Source organism: Phocoena sinus, chromosome 11 (assembly GCF_008692025.1).
Source record: "Phocoena sinus isolate mPhoSin1 chromosome 11, mPhoSin1.pri, whole genome shotgun sequence".
Classification (NCBI taxonomy): Eukaryota; Metazoa; Chordata; class Mammalia; order Artiodactyla; family Phocoenidae; genus Phocoena; species Phocoena sinus.
The window spans coordinates 94,564,835-94,584,335 of NC_045773.1; the positions used below are offsets into that span (position 1 = coordinate 94,564,835).

Consider the following 19,501-nt stretch of genomic DNA (forward strand, 5'->3'; position numbering starts at 1 on the left):
CACAACCTGAAGAAAGATTTAGTCACTGTGAAGTTTCACAAAACTGTAATAACGTATCAAGCGTTCAAAAGTCTATTAGCTAAATATCTTTACATGTCAGAATGCAGTAAAATACACTCATGAAAGTCATGGGGCATCATAAATTATGCATAAGGGGAAATCTATGATTAACCAAAATTTGGTGTGGTCTGCATTACCCATCATAGCTCCAGACCCAGATATCGGCTGAAAAATTCCGCTTTTATGTGAATGAAATCCATAGCTTAGAAGGAGCCTCCAAACGGTAAAAGTCAAAGACAAAAAAGAATAAAAATTAAAACTTTGTCACTCCTAATTTTGTTTCCGCCTGTTCTATTTCTATTGAACAAACTGAACATGGAGAAATTGTTTCTAGAACTGAGAAGTTTCCTTGCATGTAGGGCAGCTCTGAGCCCGATACCAAAACTGCTGGTAGAAGTCACTTTTCTTACTGAAATAGTTGCCTCTTAGCTGATGACTGCCAGCGTCATGACCAGATATAGCAAGGATGTTGCTGGAAGGCCGCCTGGTGCGAGGTCTGGAGTGAATACAGAGCAGCTGGTCCCACAGCTGTGCAAACTATAATTCTGTAGTTGGAGGGGGAGGTAAGGAACAGCCCTAGACTTCCACGGAGAACACTGAGGACATTTAACCCTTCTTCTCTCTCTCTCTCTTAGAAATGAAGGTTTTGCCTTGAAACCTCTGGTTGTATTTTTTAAGGTCAAAACAAATAAGTAGGACATTCAGTTGGGGGAAGAGGGAGAGGGTGAAGAAAAGGGGAGAGGAGATTGTGAAAGAAGAGCTATTTGGCTGAGAGTCTGCAGAAGGCCAAGGTGACCTAATACCCCACACGGCACTGGCTGGCAGTTCTACCGTGCAGTAGTTACTTGTAGCTTGAATACGACAGGTACCTTCTCGAGAACTACTATCAAGTGGAAAGTTGAAGTGAGCCTGGGACTACACTGAGAAGTGAAAAACGTCTGCAATTCACCAACACTTGTAAAAATTCAAGCCCTTTGTTTCCCATGGATGGATAGTAGTATCCTAGAGTGACTGCATTTCATACAATAATGAGATTGACAGTGGAGGCATGAACAGAGCCTAAATTTATAAATCGGTAGATGCTGTATTCAGTCTTTCTGGACTGTTAGGCTATATTAAATTTGGGGCCATGGCAGAGGCACTATTTTAAGTAGAATTAGTCCATTTTTCACATTTTTATTCTTGTGCTTTATTTGTGTCAGAGCTAGGCATTTAAGCTGTCCCATTCACCCAGACTACATCTGTTTCTTGCCTTTTTAGGGCACTTAGCTATTGGCAAAGCATTTTCACATTTGGTCCTCAAAGTAACAGTGGGGATTAGACAGAGTGTTACCCCATCTTCCAGGGTTCAAAGATTCAGAGACGGTTCAGCTCATAAGCAGCAGACTCAGATTTGGGAACAAGCAAATCTCCAAACCCAGCACAGAACCCTTGTGTTGATTACTCAAAGAAGAGAAGATATTCCCCTTGACTTTCAAAAGTCAAGATTCTATGATTTTTGATGTGCTCTCCTGACCTATATGGATGCCTTTCTCAAACTGAGAAGTTTTGTTTTTCTCTCTGTCTCCCTCCTCTTTTCCCCCTGTATTTCTTCGTTTGCTCTTCTTTTTTCCTTCTCCCCTCACACCACCTCCTCCCAGTTTAGAGGATTGTTGGAAAGTCCAGTAGGTTTTGCCTCAGGTGGCCATTTCCATGTGGCCATTTGCGAAAGACATTTCAAAGATGATCCATTTAACTCTAGTTGGACAATAGACTATCTTTAATGTAAATTTCCTTAACTTTCAGAGTTTGAGGGTGACTTTCTCATTTGGGGCAGGTTCTATTCATTCTGTAGTGTAAGCAAGAAGGATTGAATAGGGGTAAAATTTAGTAAAGAAAATTTTTTCCTTATATGAGACTTTCTGAATCTGTAGCTCATTTGGTCTTGTAAGATGTGGTACCTAGAGAGGCATTTTTTTTGGTAGTATGTTAGAAGAACAGACCAAAGGTGAGGCAGAACACAGAAACATAAAGGAATAATGGAGTTCATTCTTCACTTTGTGTAGTGAATACTCACTATGTGGCAGGAATTATTCTAAGTTTTTCCACTTTTTTAAATTAATTTTTATTGGAGTATAGTTGATTTACAATGCTGTGTTAGTTTCTGCCGTACAGCAAAGTGAATCAGTTATACATATACATGTATCCATGCTTTTTTAGATTCTATTCCCTATAGGTCATTACAGAGTATTTAGTAGAGCTCCATGTGCTATACAGCAGGTTCTTACTAGTTATCTATTTATGTATAGTAGTGTGTATATGTCAATCCCAATCTCCCAATTTACCCCTCCCCCCTCCAAGTTTAGCAAACCTCCAAGGTGGTCTCCATTATTCGTCCCATTTTACAGGTGAGAAAACTGAGGCAGGGTGAGGTTAAATGTCTTGCCCAAGGCCACACAGCTAGTAAGTGATAAAGTAGGGAGTTGAACCCAAAAAAGTCTAGCTCCAGAGTATATCCTTATAGCCACTATCCTACGTTGAAAAACAATTTTTTTCTCACTGCTTCTCTTTCCACCCTTTGTAGAGCTTCATTATGACTGTTGTGGGTCCTATGCACATTTGTCTTTTACCACAAAACATTTTTAAACTATACTTTATGATATAAGTATTACAAAATATTATGTGCTGGTATAAAGACATATGTAAAACAGGCTGGATTATATTTATTTTTTCTTCTGACTTTAAAAAATTAAAACACTTCCGTACGCCTCTAAATGTATTGTGAGCCTGGGCTCTGTGTCTACTGTGTCCAATAGCTAAGTTGGCCCAGACCTTAGGGTTTTTCTCTTTTACCTTGATTCACATCCAGGTAAGAGAATGAACTGACCACACTCTTACGGGGATAGTGGAAGTCCTAAAGAGGGATTTCCTTGCAAAAGCTTTTTCTGAGTTCAGAAATCACTCCGAGAAAACTATCAAGTAATGATTTTTTAAACTGAGGGTTATAAAATCATTTAGATGAGTTAAAACTAGCATTCTTGTAACTAAAATATGCTAGAATAAAACAGAGTGGGAAGGGATGGGATAGGATAATATAGAAAACATCAGAGTACATTTGTGACTTATAAGGGTATTTTGAGGAACATTTTATTCCAATTCTCAATATGTATGTGAGGTGATATAAAATGCACTTCTCACAGTGAATCCTAGCCAAACATTTTATAAAATACTGAGCTAGGATGCACCCCTAGTTCCATCTCTTTCTTTCCCTTAGACACGTTCAGCTTCAAATGTAACCTCAAAGCAAAGCTGATAACGTAAGCTTGCTCTCTTATAATAAATCATCCCCATTAAAAATACAGATTTTGAAGTCATATAAAACAGGATCTGAATTCTAATTCTTCCTCTTACTCCCCTTATTAGCTTAAGTTATTTAACCTCTTTGTGGCTTAGTTTTCACATGGATGAAATAAGGAGAGTAATAATAATGCCAATCTCATAGGGTCATTACGAAAAATAAGTGAGGAAATGTTGATGAAGCCCTCTGTAAGGGCTCCCTCTATATATGCTGACAACTCAAATATTTATTTCTGGGCCAGACTTCAGCTTAACCTTAGACCTGTATAACTGCTTGTTGGATGCCTCCACTTGGATGTATAGTAGACATCTCACACTTGCTATGACTGTATTTGCACTCCTGACCATACCCCACGCCCCTAAATGGCCCTTTCTATCCTTTCAGTTGCTCAGGCTGAACCTTGAGGTACTCCTTGCTCCTCTCCTGCTCTCACAACCCACCATAAAAGCCTGTTGGCTACACCTTCAAATACCTATAGAATCTGACCACTGCTCACTGCTTCCGCTGTACCCTGCTGCTGAGCCAGCACCATCTTTCTGGATTACTGTAATAGCTTCCAAACCAGCTGCCCTGCTTCCTCCTTGCCCCACTATCATCTGTCCTTAACACAGCAGCCCAAGTGATCCTTTTTTTTTTTTTTTTTTTTTTTTTGCGGTATGCGGGCCTCTCACTGGTGTCTGTGGCCTCTCCCGCACGCTCCGGACGCGCAGGCTCAGCGGCCATGGCTCACGGACCCAGCCGCTCCGCGGCATGTGGGATCTTCCCGGACCAGGGCACGAACCCGTGTCCCCTGCATTAGCAGGCGGACTCTCAACCACTGTGCCACCAGGGAAGCCCTCCAAGCGATCCTTTTAAAATCTATTTCAGATCATGTTCTCTTGTGCTCAAATCCCTGCCTTGTACCACATTTCACCATGAGTGGGCAATGGCCCACTGGATCCTCTGTAATCTAGTCCCTGTTCCCTCCTACCACTTGATTCACTCCTCTCCAACCAAGCTGGGCTCCTTGCCAGGTCCTAAACACTCCGGGAACGCTCCTGATTTAGGGCCTTTACACTTGCTTCCCCTCCGTTCTCTCCGCCTTCTCTTCCGCCCCATATTGACAGTGCTCATTCCCTCCTCTACTGTGGAGAACTTTGTTCAGATTCCCTCTTCTCAGTGTTGCCTATCCTGCAATCCATCCCTTTCTTTGCCCCCATATGCCTTATACTCTTAGTTTGCTTTATTTTTGCCTTAACACTTAACCTATGAAATACTATACAACTTACTTAACTATGGTATTGTCTACTGTCCATAACCCACTTTTAGAAGTTAAAATTCATGAGGGTAAGATGTTTTTGTTTTCATCACTAATGTATCCCAAGGGTCTAAAAAGTTGTCTCAACTTCTAAATTAATATTTGTTGAATGAATGAATATTATATATTATTATTTCTTCTCACCTTCCTCCATCCTCCCCTCATCTCCAAAACAGGCCCAGATGGAATAAGGGATAAATTCAAACATAGCAAGGCTTTTTCTATATTTTTGAATAAACCATGATGGAGTATTAAACCAACTTGTTGCCCTTTGATTGATAAACATCCAGAAATAATGTGTTCTCAACCCGCAGTTGGTTGAATCCGTAGATTCAGAACCATGGATACAAAGGGTTGACTGTATATTGAATCCTCATGTCTGCAATTACAGCCCAGGTATTTAATGTTCAAAGATTCTGCTACTGAATTGTTAGTATAAGGTATACAAATGTGAAAAGATCAATAGGAAATCTACAGGCTTTTACACAATACTTGCCTTCATAAATATTAAATAACTACTAGCATGAGATTATTCCTCTTGTCCTTTGATAACCTGTGTGAAAGTCATGCAACTGAATCCATCATCATTCAAAAAGGCCACAAAATCGATTTTGCCTTTTATTTTAACTATCCTTCATTATATAAAAAACTTATAAATTAAAGCAATTAAAATGTCAACATGGCCTACATTTCCCGCCTCCCCCCCCCCGCCCCGGAACTCATATCCACTTTATCACCTACTAAAGTGGATGGACGGGATATGAAACAAAATATGAAAATTCTAGAGTTTTTCTTGTATAATACAATGAGGAAAAACTTATATCTATTATTTGTCCCTTCAGGCCCTCTTCAGTTTATATGTAACACTGGCTATAATGTATGTTCCCTATGTCACTTTATTAATGAAAGAGAAAAATAGCTCTACAAGTTATCTTCTCTTCCCACTTGAATTTTAATTATTTTACTTGCGCAATAAATTATGACGAATTGAAGTTGCGTATATCAAAGAATAACTCCATAAGGAACTTAAAAATAGTTTTGGTTAGTATTAAAATGTATGTATGTAAACCTATTAAAGTGCACTTATTCTGACCAACAGTTTATTGGCTCCTGTCAGCTTATATGCCTGTGAAGAAAAAGGAAACAAAGTTCTTTGTAGTTCATGGTCAAGTTTCACAGACAGTGCCTAGAAGTTAGGATTATTCGATTTGTGAATTCCAAAAGGGTACATTGCAGCTTGACTGAATCTTGCCATTTAGCTAGTCTGCATACATATTTCCCTTCCCTGGTAATTTAAAAGGATAAAGGGAAACTATAGATCTTATAGGTATACTCATTTCATTTTAATTATGAAAGAACAGGCTACGAGACTTAAAATGCCAATTGGGAACTGGATTAATATTTAGTTACCTGACTTTCCATTTATTGCTAAGCTTTCTCTAATACCATATTCAACCATACAACAAACACTTACGGAGCATCAACTGCGTTAAAGACTCTAATCCCTGAATATTCAAATTTAAAACATTTTGATTAATATGGTACATATAAATGTGTCTTCTGGCAATTCTTAGTTATTATTAATAATTTATTTTAAATTACTATTATATTAATTATTCTTTTAATCAAACTTATTTTTATAACTTAGTTTTGATCAAATATTTTAATTCTTATTGTAATTATGCTAGTCTATATGTTTTGTACCATAAATTAGACTATACATAAAATCAGTGGCATAGTATGTATCCATTAGCACAGCTAGAGTTAGAAGTGCCAATTATTCACACAAATTTTTTAGATTGGATGGGACTTTCAAGATTTAAAAATCTAGAGCTGAGTGAATCAAACCCACAAAGGTTAAATGACTTGCCTACGGTCTTAGAGGAAGAGATCAGAATCAGTTCTCCTGACTCCTGATTCTTATTTTTATATAAGACACACCTCCATCGTCTTCCATGAAATTAGAATATATGGGCATATATAGACAAACCAAACAAGAAACTTAGCATTTAGTGATAATAGTAAATACAATACTTAGATGTTAAAAAAAATTTTTTAACAGTGCCCAGATCAAAAGATCCTAAGAAAATTGAACCATGCAACTCAGATTTCATGTTTTAGTTATCTCATAAATGTATGAATTGTTGTTGAAACAATGACATCGTAAGCAGACAAGTTAAACATTCACGGCAAAGGGTTTCCTGTTTTCTCTTGGTGTTAATTACTCACTTTTCTGTACCTCGTGTATATTATTTATGTTATCTGGAGTGGTCTTCATTAGTACCACCTTAATGCATGACATAGTGAGATTATCGGGTTAGCTAGCTTTTCCAATGACACAGAAGGAGGACAAACCTTCAGAGAGCCCCACAATAGAGGTTCCTGGTCAGCTACATGGTCAGCTACTTGGATTCTGGCTACTGAAAGCTAGAAGCAATACTTTAAAGGAGATTTGGGGTCCACCAAATAAAAGCCAGACCCACATGCTCTGCCTTCAATTTGAAATCAGTAACAAAAATATTGTGAGGGATACATGCATAGGCATTCCTCAGCGAAAGAATGAAGGAGAATGTTTACCAGGACCTTCAGATTGGTTCAGCATGACAATATTCACAATTCTGCCTAGAGACAGTCCTCATTGCTAAATGACAATAGCACATTCTGAGATGTCACTTCTCAGTATCAGGACTTTTATAATTTAGCTAAGGGATAAAGGTCTTCCTCCTCAAGAGAGGTAGAAAAGGGATCTCAGTTTAAAACTTAATATGACTGACCCAGCCATTCTTAAAAGTAGCCAGAGAGGGGGCTTCCTTGGTGGCGCGGTGGTTGAGAGTCCGCCCGCTGATGCACGGGACACGGGTTCGTGCCCCGGTCTGGGAAGATCCCACATGCCGCGGAGCGGCCACAACAGTGAGAGGCCTGCGTACCGCAAAAAAAAAAAAAAAAAAAGTAGCCAGAGGAAAGCCACTTCTGACTGCAATTTTCTTCTAGGCCTGAAAGAGTGGAGGAGACCAATGGGAGTCAGAAACAAATACCCCTGGCTAACATCAGGGACAAAAACAGATCTCAGCCTTCCAAAGAGGGTAAGTATTCTGGGGTTGACCACGCTATTAATTTAAAGTCTCCTCCATACGTACAAAGCAATTCTGAAATGTCAACAAAGGTTAAACATACATATGATTAGAGAAGTACTTACTCTTCTCAACAGTGCAAAATATTGGTTTTGTGTTTTAAACAATCCTATATCATCCTAGGACTAGCTTTCCTTCTTTTGACATCCCTTTAAGAACTTTTAGATGTGCTTAAATCTTCTATGTATCACAACACTTTCATTCGTTTTGGTGTGTAATTATGGAGAACCTTTCTGTTTCAGTACCTTCTATGTATCAAATATTCTTCTATATACTGTTAATGTAAAAACAAATAGAATAAACTAGCCCACGGGGAAATATTTGCTAGATGAGCTGCAAATCTACATTGCATTCACTTCAGTGCGGTGAATGAATGACTTTATGAGGCAGGGCAAGTTCTTATGAGCTAAATGGCAGTGATGTTCATTAGGGAGTGAGAACACAATTAGAAACACTTGTTATGAATAATGTGCACACACTCTTCTGTTACACGATGTCCTTTTAACACATTTGAATTTCTCAGGGAAAAAACTTCTTCCAGTGTTTTAAATGAGATCTAACGTGTCTGAGTAACTTTCAGCAAATACGTTGGCTTCATTCTCTCTAGCATGTATACTGTCTTCAGCAAACAATCAACTATCAATGTTTGCAGATACTAAATGCTAAACAGAAGTTAAAAAGCCTACAAAAGAGGCTCGTTTAGAAAAATAAAGTCATGGTTCAGAAAAAATTGTGTTCTCTACTCTCTCAATTTAGACTGAACCTTGAAATGAGCGTCTTCATAAAAGTGATGAAAGACCCACATTTTGCTGCTATTCTTTGACAGACTTGGGACTGTAGGATTATATGCTTCACTCAAGCTGTGGAGTTATTTCTGAAATGATATTATTAAGTACCATCAGGGACAGGGTGTAGTTGAAGGAATGCTTAAGTATTGAATCAGTATTCAAAATGCTCAGTCCACTTTATCCGGCAAGTGTACACATTAGTTTTAAGGGAGTTGTCCCCAGATGATTTCATGATATCATGATTTCCAAGTAAAATGAATATGTGTATATTTATTTCCTTGAAGCATTACTAAACCTCTCAAATATTAAACATGGGCTTATATAAAATGAGTGGGTGTGAGAAAGGGAATGTTAAACATAAATAGTTTAAACCAATAAAGAATTTCTCTGGAAAGAATAAAGGGTAAGTGACTAGGGGTAGGAGAGGAGCGGGAAGAAAGGGCAGATGAAAGCTTCCTTGCTTAATCGTTTATAAATTGTTGTTAAGAGACAAACAAAATTCTCTCTATGCCCAAATTATGTAATTTATCCAGAGTATGCAGGCTCCTCTCTTCAGCAATGCTGATAACGACGCTAATAGTTTAATTACAAGTTGCTGCTCAAGGAGATAAACAAGGCTGTTTGCTTTTTAAACCGGGGGTTACAATTACTTTTAAACGCGAGGGAAAGGCACATCTGCGAGTAGATCTTACTATGTCAGAAAAGCAGCCCGAAGCCAGCTGGAAAATCAACAAAGCCCCAGGAGTGAGCTGCCGGCACAAAATTAGAGCAAAACCTCCCGATGTGAGCAGTGGAGCAGTGGGCGTGAGGCGTAGTAAACAGGCGGCAAACGTAGGTGGGCAGAGATAGAAAAGTTTTCGGTGGCCAGACCGTGCGCGTTTTCCCTGGGATTCCATCACAGAGAGGGACTGAGCACCCCTCCCTCTGCTGTCGGGCTCACAGTCACGCCTCTCACCCAGCCCTTGGCTTCAGCACCACCGAGAGGACAGCTCCCTAGTCGCAGAGCAGAACCCTCAACAACTGCCCTCCTCCGTCCTTGAGAAACATCCTCTCCCACCGCATTTCTCTTTCTTGCTGCTGTCTTTCTTGACACTGTGCTTTTAAGGCTACTCTAAGGAACATATTCATAAGGGACTGGGAGCTTGTTTGGCTTGTTTATTTCCAGATGGAAGGGAGACAAGTCTTGTCCGAAAAGTCCAATCTTTTCATTGGCCTCCAGAGCAATTTACGCAGGATAAAAGACTGCAAGTCACTGGCTTTAATCTGGTGGCAAAAGGGTTCAGCCCAACTCAGCAGCAGCAGAAACTTGAAACTCTTTTTTAGTGCTTTATTTTATTATTTTGTTGTAAAAGCACCAGTAGTAGGTAAACAACCTTATTAACTGCCTCTTTAGCCCCTTTCCTTCTCTGCTAAGCCAAAGACACCAAGGGAATATACCAGAGTTTGATAGCAAAGGAATAATTCTTAATTTCTCTGGGTCAGAAAACAATCTCAGTCCTAAAAGGAACTCTTCTCAGTCCTTTCCAAGACCCCTCACATCATATTCTGAACCTGGAACATACAAGTGAAGGATTAATAGTTCCAAACGGAGACCATAGGCTATTACAGCCTGCCACAAAAACTGTCAAAGCCTCCTCCAATAAAGCCCTCTTTCTCCAGTGCCAAATCCAGAGGCAAACATTTCAGGGGTGACGAGAAAACACAGGGTTAAAAAAATCAAAATCACCGAGACAGGAAAATTACACTCCAAAGAACTTGGCTACTTCGGCATTCAGTTACCATCCTATCGGTCATAAAATATGGTTCCTTAGCCAACACATCTTGTTTCTTTATGCAGAGTTTTCTCTTTTGTTCAAACTTCTCAATAATGTGTAAAATAGGCATTATCTGAAGTTTCTCTTTGTTCCAGCACACACACACACACACACACACACACACACACACTTTGTTTGATTCAGTTCCATTTTCAAGGGCTGAGTTTCCTAAAGAAAAAGGAATTGATATCATGTTCTTTTTAAACTTATTTTGAAGGAGGATCTTCAGGAAATGCCCTCACTCTTTTTGCACTGGAGTTGCGAGAATACCAAGGGATTCTGGAAAGGAAGAGACACAAGCTTGGAGGGAGAGACTTAGCAGTCTTTCAGAAAAGGCAGCCCCGTGAAGTTAGTAGCGAACAACTTCCTCTGGGTGATAGTGACCATCTACTAGTAACAGGAGGTGAGGTCTGCCTGTGAATCCAGAGCTGCAGCAGCAGTGGAGACAGCGGACACTGGGTGCTTCCTTTCAGGTAACCCTGACAGCTCTCAGTTTGACTCCCTGAATCCCTCAGTCTTCTCTGTGGTTCATTTCCTCCTTCTTTCTTTCTCCCTCCCTTCCTTTTCCTTCCTCCCTCTCTCCGGCCCTCTCTCCTTCCCTTCCTTCCTCTGTCCTCCTCTCTTCTCCTTCCCCCTTCTTTCCCTCCCTCCTCCACGTCAGTTACCCTTTTCACTTAATTCCATCTGGGCCACTTTGGGCACCAGTTCCAGTGACAGCTTCCTATCATCACCCCATATGCATCCTATAGACCATACTATTATTATCATCACTACGGTTGCTCGCCAAGTGCTTGGTCCCGTTCCCATCTGTGATCCCCGCCCGGCCCCTCCTCACTCCAAAACCGCAGCAGGCGTGTATCAACCCGGCAAAATCACCAGAGTCTGAACGTCACCAACAAGTTCCACCCTGTAGTAGCCCCACCAGCAAACCACACCAGCGGAGCCTTGCCAAACCCTCTGCCCACAGCCGGTGCATCCCGACCCAGCTCTCGGCTACGCCTACGATCATTGTTATCAGTGACAACACATCCTTCGCTTCAAGGAAGGGGAAAGCCCGCGTGCGACGCCCCGGCGGAGGCAGGGCTCCACGCACTACCCTCCCCCACCTGCTCAACACACACACACACACACACACGCACACGCGCACACACACACACACACACACACCCCTCCTTACTCGGCACACAAAGAGAGCGAGCGAGCGCCAGGGACCCGGCTGGGTAGGAAGTGGGGCGGAGGGGAGGGCACGGCCGGGAGGGGGAGGGGGACCACAGGAGGGGCTGGGGGCCGAGCCAGCCAGGGAGGAGGGAAGGAAGCGGCGTGGCGGAGAGAGCAAGGCTAGAGCTTCGTCCTCACCTGCCCCCAGGGTGAAGGAGATCCTGGCCTCCGCGAGGTACGGAGTGTCGCTCTTGGAGCGGACTCTTCTGATGGGCCGCCGGTCTATATCGTCCTCCGAAGATGCCGCCATTAATGTGGGAGGCAGAAGCAGGGTCGCCCGGCGAGCTGAGAGGGAAGAGATGGAGAGAGACGGAGGGAGGCGGAAAAGGGGGGGGAGGGGAAGGAAGAGGCTCACCCGCAGGGCAAGGGGGAGGGCAGAGGGGGATGGGAGAGGAAGGGGAAGGGGGCGGGGAGGGAGGGGGGAAGAGAGGGGAAAGGAGAGTAGAGGGAGAGAGAAAGAAAGAGAGCAAAGGAGAGAAAAGGGTGAGGGGAGAGAAAGAAAACCCGTTAAGGATTTATGGACTGGAGCAGGGATCGGCCCAGACCCGGCTTGCGCTCAGGGCTCCCCCTCATTGCACTCAGCCACAGGGCCAACGGGTCAGTGCCCCAGACGGACAGCCCGCCTCCTGCCCGCAGCCCCAGTTTTCAGCTCTTGGCACAGGTAGGCTAATGCGAAAGGGAGGACTCCAAAGCAAGGATGCCCAGTCAGCACTGTGCCCTCTCCCGCCAAATGCACTTACTCCGCTTGCTTTTCAAGTGCACACGGGGGTCTCCTTAACCCACGGGATTCTCTGGGCTGAAGATGCCCGACCAGATAGCCCAGCTTCAGCTTTCCTTGCGTGAGTTATTATTCCTGGGGTGCGAGCCTAGGCCCAGCTGGTCATGGAAGAGAGCACGCTATATCGAGTACCCCTCTGCTCCCTCTTCCCCAACCTGGAGCTCAAATAGAGATGGAACCACATCTGGACTCCCTGGAAGCTCTCTTGCAGGCCCCCGTTGAGCCCTAGAGGTGGAGCACAGAGGGAAAGTGTATATAACTTTGGGGGCAGTTTGGCAGTAAAGTTTCTAGAGTTGATATTCTGAATGTAGACTAGACATATTCATGCAGAACTGAGTGGCTTTCTTACCACCACGGGTTTCTAGGATATGTTTATCTCTACGGAAGTACCCATTCAACTTTTTATTTGGCGATTTAGAGCATGAATAATAGTCTTTGGATTGGACCTGTAATCTCTATAACTCTCTCCCATTGTTTCTGAAGGAAAGGGTGAAGATCAAGGGCACCTTACATTTCTTTGAATGTTTGCACGGCAACCTTCCCATGTTACACAACAGCCAAGCCTAGAAAGGTTTCTGGAGTGTGAGTCACAACGGCTCGCTGCCCCTACTGAACCTATCGATGGGCTCAACTCTTTGATGTCTGTCTTCCAGCAGCTTCAGTCGCGTCTTCTTGTGGCCCAATGTTGCCACATTTCTTTCTAACGAGAGCCCACCTGGAGTACACAGATAAACGTTACCTTGATTCCCTCCCTGCTACAAAGGAAATCTCAGTGTCAATTCATGCCCTTCAATCTCAGAGGATGAAGTACTGCTTCAGCTCTGCAAGACTGCCCTCTCCATTTCACCTGTCGTTTCTAATTCTCACCCTGTATCCTTGCGCCCGCCCTAGAATCTTCACGCTGGTCTCTTACTTCACACATCGGTAGTAACTCTCCATCTGCCCTAGCCTTGCCGCTTCCTCAATCTCTACCATACTATTTCTCTCCCATTCTGTTTACCCTTCCTGTGGAACGCTTGGCCCCACAGGCTTCATTTTTTCACTCTTAATCCCCTCCTTGTATCCCTACCACTACTTTTTATCCCCACCACTCAGTCAAAGTTACTTTAAAGGTCATCAACATCCTTTCAACAGTTAAGTCCATTTCTTTCTTGAGTAATCTATCCTTCTTGAAATAATCTCCTCCTTTGGCCTCCCTGTACTAGACTAACTTCCTAATCACTAGATTTCTAATAGCCGCTTCCCTGCGTGTTAATTTGAAAATGCATATCCTGGCATTCAGGGCCCTTTATGACCTGACTTCCATCTGGCTTTCCAAATTCATCTCATTATTTCCCTGCAGTCTGTTCAGAGTTGTCCAAACAAGCCTGACTCATTTCTGCATCTGTACATTTCCTTGTTTTGTACACCACGAATTTCTTCCCCATAAACTTTCCATGTTCTCCCTCAGGAATGTGAGATAACTGACGCACTAGTCTGTGGCATGAATCCAGTACGTAGTAAATGCTCAATAGATATTCTTTTAATTAAAAAAAGGGAGGAGAGGGAGAAAGCAAGGGAGCAAGGAAGGAGAGAATAGGAAAAAAGGAGTGAAGGAGGGTTATGTAACTAATGAGTAAATGAGTAGCTCAATTGGGGACCAAATCCATGCCTGACCTAAAATCCTGTCTTTAACCAGTACATTGATTTGCTAAGTAGATATATTTGGTTGACTATCCATATTTTAAATTCATTTTCTATGATACTTGCCTCCTTATTAGTTCCCATTTATCTCTGTTAAACATAGATTAAAAATGGATGCCTCCTATCCCAGGAGGAACAACAGGGGTATTTGGCTCATCAAATGAACCATGAAGGTTAATGCTTTTCGATGATTAATCAGGCTGCAAGCCAATGTGATTTTAACATTTAGGTGCAAGCTCTTAAGGACGTGCAAAAGTAGAGAAATAAACTCCAACAGTTCTGAATACTGTACAAACTATACCTGTCTTTGAATTAATGCAGTGCCATCTGATTGTCCAAATTGTTTGGGATTCCCCAACCCCTTGTATTTTCATTCATCAGCCATGTCTTTAAAAAAAAAACAATAAAGTCATCTGAAGGAATACCTAGTCTTAGCTTTCTCTGTTTCTTTGATGTTACATAATAATGGTTCTTCACATAGAGAAATAAATATTTGAATTTCTGTTTCTTATTCATTCAACATTTTAGAGGATTAGGAACTAATAATGCTACAATTTTAGGTTTACCTCTCTTCAAAAGAGTTTAAATGTATTTTCATATTATCTCTTTCATATGGACTATTACTATTGAAATAATTCTAGATATATTTTTTCAAAAGAGACATAAAAATACTACATCTATCCCCATGTTCTTGAATTATCTTATGATATTTTCATTTCTGACTATTACCTTCCATATTTTTGGCTTCCATAATTTACTGTCTTCTTTGTATTTTCCCATTATCTTTTCACTTTGCCTCTTTTTTTCTCTCCCATATTTCTTAGTTTTTTATAACTCCCCTACAAAGTCAATCCCAGCCGTGTATCTCAGTCTTATCCTGTATGAAGGATTCACTCCTTTATGAAGTTTTTACTCTTGTGGGCTTGTCCCAATGTTTCCACATTCTTTATTCTTGGATTCCTTTCATATATATGACCTTTCGTCATAAAATATCGGACTAAGTAACATCAGGGGAAGAGCCCTGGGGTGGGAATCAGGGCTGGTGGACGCTGCTCCCAGTCCTACCACTACCTCACCAAGTACCACTGGGTAAGTCACCCTGTCCCCTCAGCTAGAGAAGTGCAACCTCTGGCACAAAAGCAGACACATAGGTTGTAGGAACAGAATAGAGCACCCAGAAATGAACCCACGCTTATACGGTCAATGAATCCATGACAGAAGAGGCAAGAATACACAATGGGGAAAAGACAGCCTCTTTAATCAGTGGTGTTGGGAAAACTGGACAGCTACCTGCAAAAGAATCAAACTGGACTACTTTCTCACACCATATACAAAAACAAAACCAAAAAACAAAACCCAAAAAACTCCAAATGGACTTAAATGTAAGACCTGAAACCATAAAACTCCTAGAAGAAAATATAGGAAGTATGCCCACTGACAACAGTCTTAGCAATGTTTTTTTGATATGTCTCCTGAGGCAAGGGAAACAAAAGCAAAAATAAACATATGGGACAGCACCAAACTGAAAAGCTTTTGCACAGTGAAGGAAACTATCAACAAAATGAAAAGGCTGCCTACTGAATGGGAGAAGATATTTGCAAATGATATATCTGATAAAGAGTTAATATCCCAAATATACAAAGCACTCATACAATTCAACATAAAAAAATAATCAACTCGATTAAAAAATGAGCAGAGGATGTAAAACAGACATTTTTCCAAAGAAGACAAATGTCCAGCAGGCCCATAAAAAGATGCCCAATATCACCAATCATTAGGGAAATGCAAGTTGAAACCACAGTGGGATGTCACTTCATGCCTGTCAGAATGGCTTTTACTGGGGAGATAACAAATAGCAGGTGTTGTCAAGGATGCGGAAGACAGTGTGGAGGGTCCTCAGAAAGTTGGAAATAGAACTACCATGCAATACAGCAATTCTACTCCTGGGTATTTGTCCAAAGTAAACAAAAATGTGGATCTGAGGAGATATGTCCAACTCTATGTTCATTGCAGCACTGTTTACAGTGTCAAGGATATGGAAACAACCTGGGTGCCCATCAATGGATGAATGGATAGGGAAAATGTGGTATATATATTCAGTGGAATATTACTCAACCATAAAAAAGAATGAGGTCTTGCCATTTGTGACAACATGGATGGACCTGGATGGAATGGAGAAGGACAGATACCATGTGATCACACTTATATGAAGAACAAATGAACAAACATAACAAAGTGGAAGTGGAGTTATAGATGCTGAGAACAGACTGGTGGTTGCTGGGAGAAGGGATTGGGGAGTGAGAGAAGTGGGTGAGGGAGATTAAGAGGTATAAACTTCCAGTCACAAAATAAATGAATCATGGGTAAGATATGTACATTGTGGGAAATACAGTAAGTAACTATGTAATATCTTTGTATGGTGACATATTGTAACTAGACTTATCAATGGTGACCAATTTGAAATGTATAGAAATATGGAATCACTATGTCATGCACCAGGAACTAACATAGTGTTGTAGGTTAATTATACTTCAAAAATAAACAAACAAATGAACTCATAGAAAAAGAGATCAGATTTGTGGTTACCAGAGGTGGGAGTGGGAGGGGGAATTGGATGAAGGTGGTCAAATGGTACACACTTCAGGTTATAAGATAAATAAGTATTAGGATGTAATATACAATAGGATAAATATAATTAACACTGCTGTATCTCATATATGAAAGTTGTTAAGAAGTAAGTGCTAAGAGTTCTCGCCACAAGGTAAAATATATTTCTTTTTACTTTGTATCCATATGAGAGGATGGATGTTCACTAAACTTACTGTGGTCATCGTTTCATGATGTATGTAAGTCAAATCATTATGCTGTGCACCTTAAACTTATACAGTGCTGTATATATCTCAATAAAACTGGAAGGAAAAAATGTAAGCATCAGACAACGTGACCTGAAGGCCCTACCGAACTCTGATACTCTATAAGTATTTACAGCTATTCTTGTATCTCTACTTCTTTCCATAAATATCCATGGCATATATGGTCTCTTAATCTAAGAAAATACATTGTTCCTTTGATCTGTAACCAATTATATTTAGGAAACCACATGGTATCCATACTTCTCTCAAGTGATTTCATATTGTTCAACTCTGTTTTATGTAACTATACATCCTTTAGAATCTGTTTCTTTTTCCTCATACTGTTTGCATCAGGTGGCAACACCCATATGATTGTTGGTGGTTTGCGTGTGTGTGGATGTGTGTATAGAAAGGATTGAATTCAACCATGACCTCAACAACTTCCAAATACAGTGGGTTTTTTCGTTTGTTTGTTTTTTAAGATTGCTCTTTTTGAATGTGATTGCTGACTCAGGATAAGGGCCATTTTTGTTTCTTTCTGGTTTCTTTTTTTTTTTCCTAAAGCCAGTCAATATTTTAACACTAAAGACACTTATATGCATGTTATATCCAGAGCTAGAGTCAGAAAAAGAGAAGCAGCACAATAAGGGGCTCAAAAAATAACATTTTATACATCCATCACCGGCATGGAAGAGGGTGGAGATGGGGAGGGGAGGAAGAGAGAAGAGTGTAATATTTCATCCTGACTAACTCTTCAGGTGAGAGAAGCTTATCCTTTAAAAATATTACTCAGGGCTTCCCTGGTGGCGCAGTGGTTGAGAGTCCGCCTGCCGATGCAGGGGATGCGGGTTCATGCCCCGGTCCAGGAAGATCCCACATGCCGCGGAGCGGCTGGGCCCGTGAGCCATGGCCGCTGAGCCTGCGCGTCCGGAGCCTGTGCTCCGCAACAGGAGAGGCCACAACAGTGAGGGGCCCGCGTACCGCAAAAAAAAAAAAAAGAAAGAAAAAAGAAATAAACAAAAATATTACTCAAAGTGTGCTTCTAGGGCACCTCTACATCAATATCACTGTTAAAATGTACATTTTTCAGGCTCCCAACCTGGATCTATGGAATTCTGAGGGGATGAGACCTGGGTAACTAGATTTTCAAAATATTCTTAACTATGTCCACTCTCATCACTTGTGTTCCATATTTTACTGGAGGTCTTGGCCAGGGCAATAAAGTAAGTAAAAGAAATTAAAAAGTATAATAACTGGAGAGCAAAAATACAATAAAATTGTGATTAGACATATATGTTATGATTGTATATATACATAATCCATAAGGATCTAGACTATTATAAATAGTAAGTGAATTTTACAGCATCACTGGCTATAACAGCAGTATAAAATAATGATTTGTTTCTATATACTAGCAAAATAGAGCATGTAATTTTAAAAGGACCATTTACAATAGCATCAAAACCATCAAATATCTGTGAATAAATCTAACAGTGGCTGGGCCCATGAGCCGTGGCCACTGGGCTTGCGCATCCCGAGCCTGTGCTCCGTAGCGGGACAGCCCGCTGCGGTGAGAGGCCCGCGTACCGCAAAAAAATAAATAAATAAATAAATAAATAAATGGACTACTTATAGTAGAAGATACCAAGACATTATAAAGGTATAGAATTCAAAAACAAAGTAAGATACAGTAGTCCCCCCTTATCTGTGGTTTTGCTCTCTGGGTTTTAGTTACCTGTGGCCAATTGCAGGCTGAAAATATTAAATGAAAAATTCCAGAAATAAACAATTCATAAGTTTTAAATCACATGCTGTTCTGAGTAGCATGATGAAATATCATGCCCTCCCATTCTGTCCAGGCCAGGATGTGAAACATCCCTTTGTCCAGCATATCCCAATCTTAGTCACTTAGTAGCCACCTCAGTTGTCAGATCTGCTGTTGCAGCACTGCTGTGCTTGTGTTCAGGTAACCCCTATTCTACTTTATAATGGCCCCAAAATGCAAGAGTAGTGTTGTTGGCAATTCGGATATTCCAAAGAGGAGCTATAAAGTGCTTCCTTTAAGTGAAAAGGTGAATGTTCTTGACTTAATAAGGAAGGAAAAAGATTATATGCTGAGGTTGCTAAGATTGACAGAAAGAACAAATCTTCCATCCTTTAAATTGTGAAGAAGGAAAAAACAATTTGTGATAGTTTTGCTGTTTTAGCTCAGACTGAATAAGTTCCAGCCATAGTGTGTGATAAATGCTTAGTTAAGATGGAAAAGGTATTGAATTTGTACAATAAGATATTCTGAAATACAGAGAGATAGATCACATTCACATAAATTTTATTACAGTCTATTGTTATAATTGCTCTCTTTTATTATTAATGTTTTTAATCTCTTACTGTGCCTAATTTATAAATTAAACTTTAATATAGGTATGACTATATAGGAAAAAAACAGTATATATAGGGTTCAGTACTACCCAAGGTTTCAGGCATCCACTGGGGGGCTTGGAATATATCTCCCACAGATAAGGGTGGACTACTGTAAATGGGCC

General features: G+C 40.9%; 1 protein-coding gene across 1 annotated transcript in view; it reads right to left on the reverse strand.

Annotated features, from left to right (window-relative positions):
• Positions 1 to 10,126: 10,126 nt before the first annotated feature.
• Positions 10,127 to 19,501, reverse strand: part of LOC116762210 (phosphatase and actin regulator 1-like) — a 37,593-nt gene continuing 28,218 nt past the window's right edge. The window contains exons 2-3 of the mRNA XM_032648944.1: positions 11,784 to 11,930; positions 10,127 to 10,164 (exon numbers count right to left, since the gene is read on the reverse strand). Of these exons, the coding sequence (XP_032504835.1) occupies positions 10,127 to 10,164; positions 11,784 to 11,930 (185 nt within the window). The remainder of the gene's footprint in view (positions 10,165 to 11,783; positions 11,931 to 19,501) is intronic.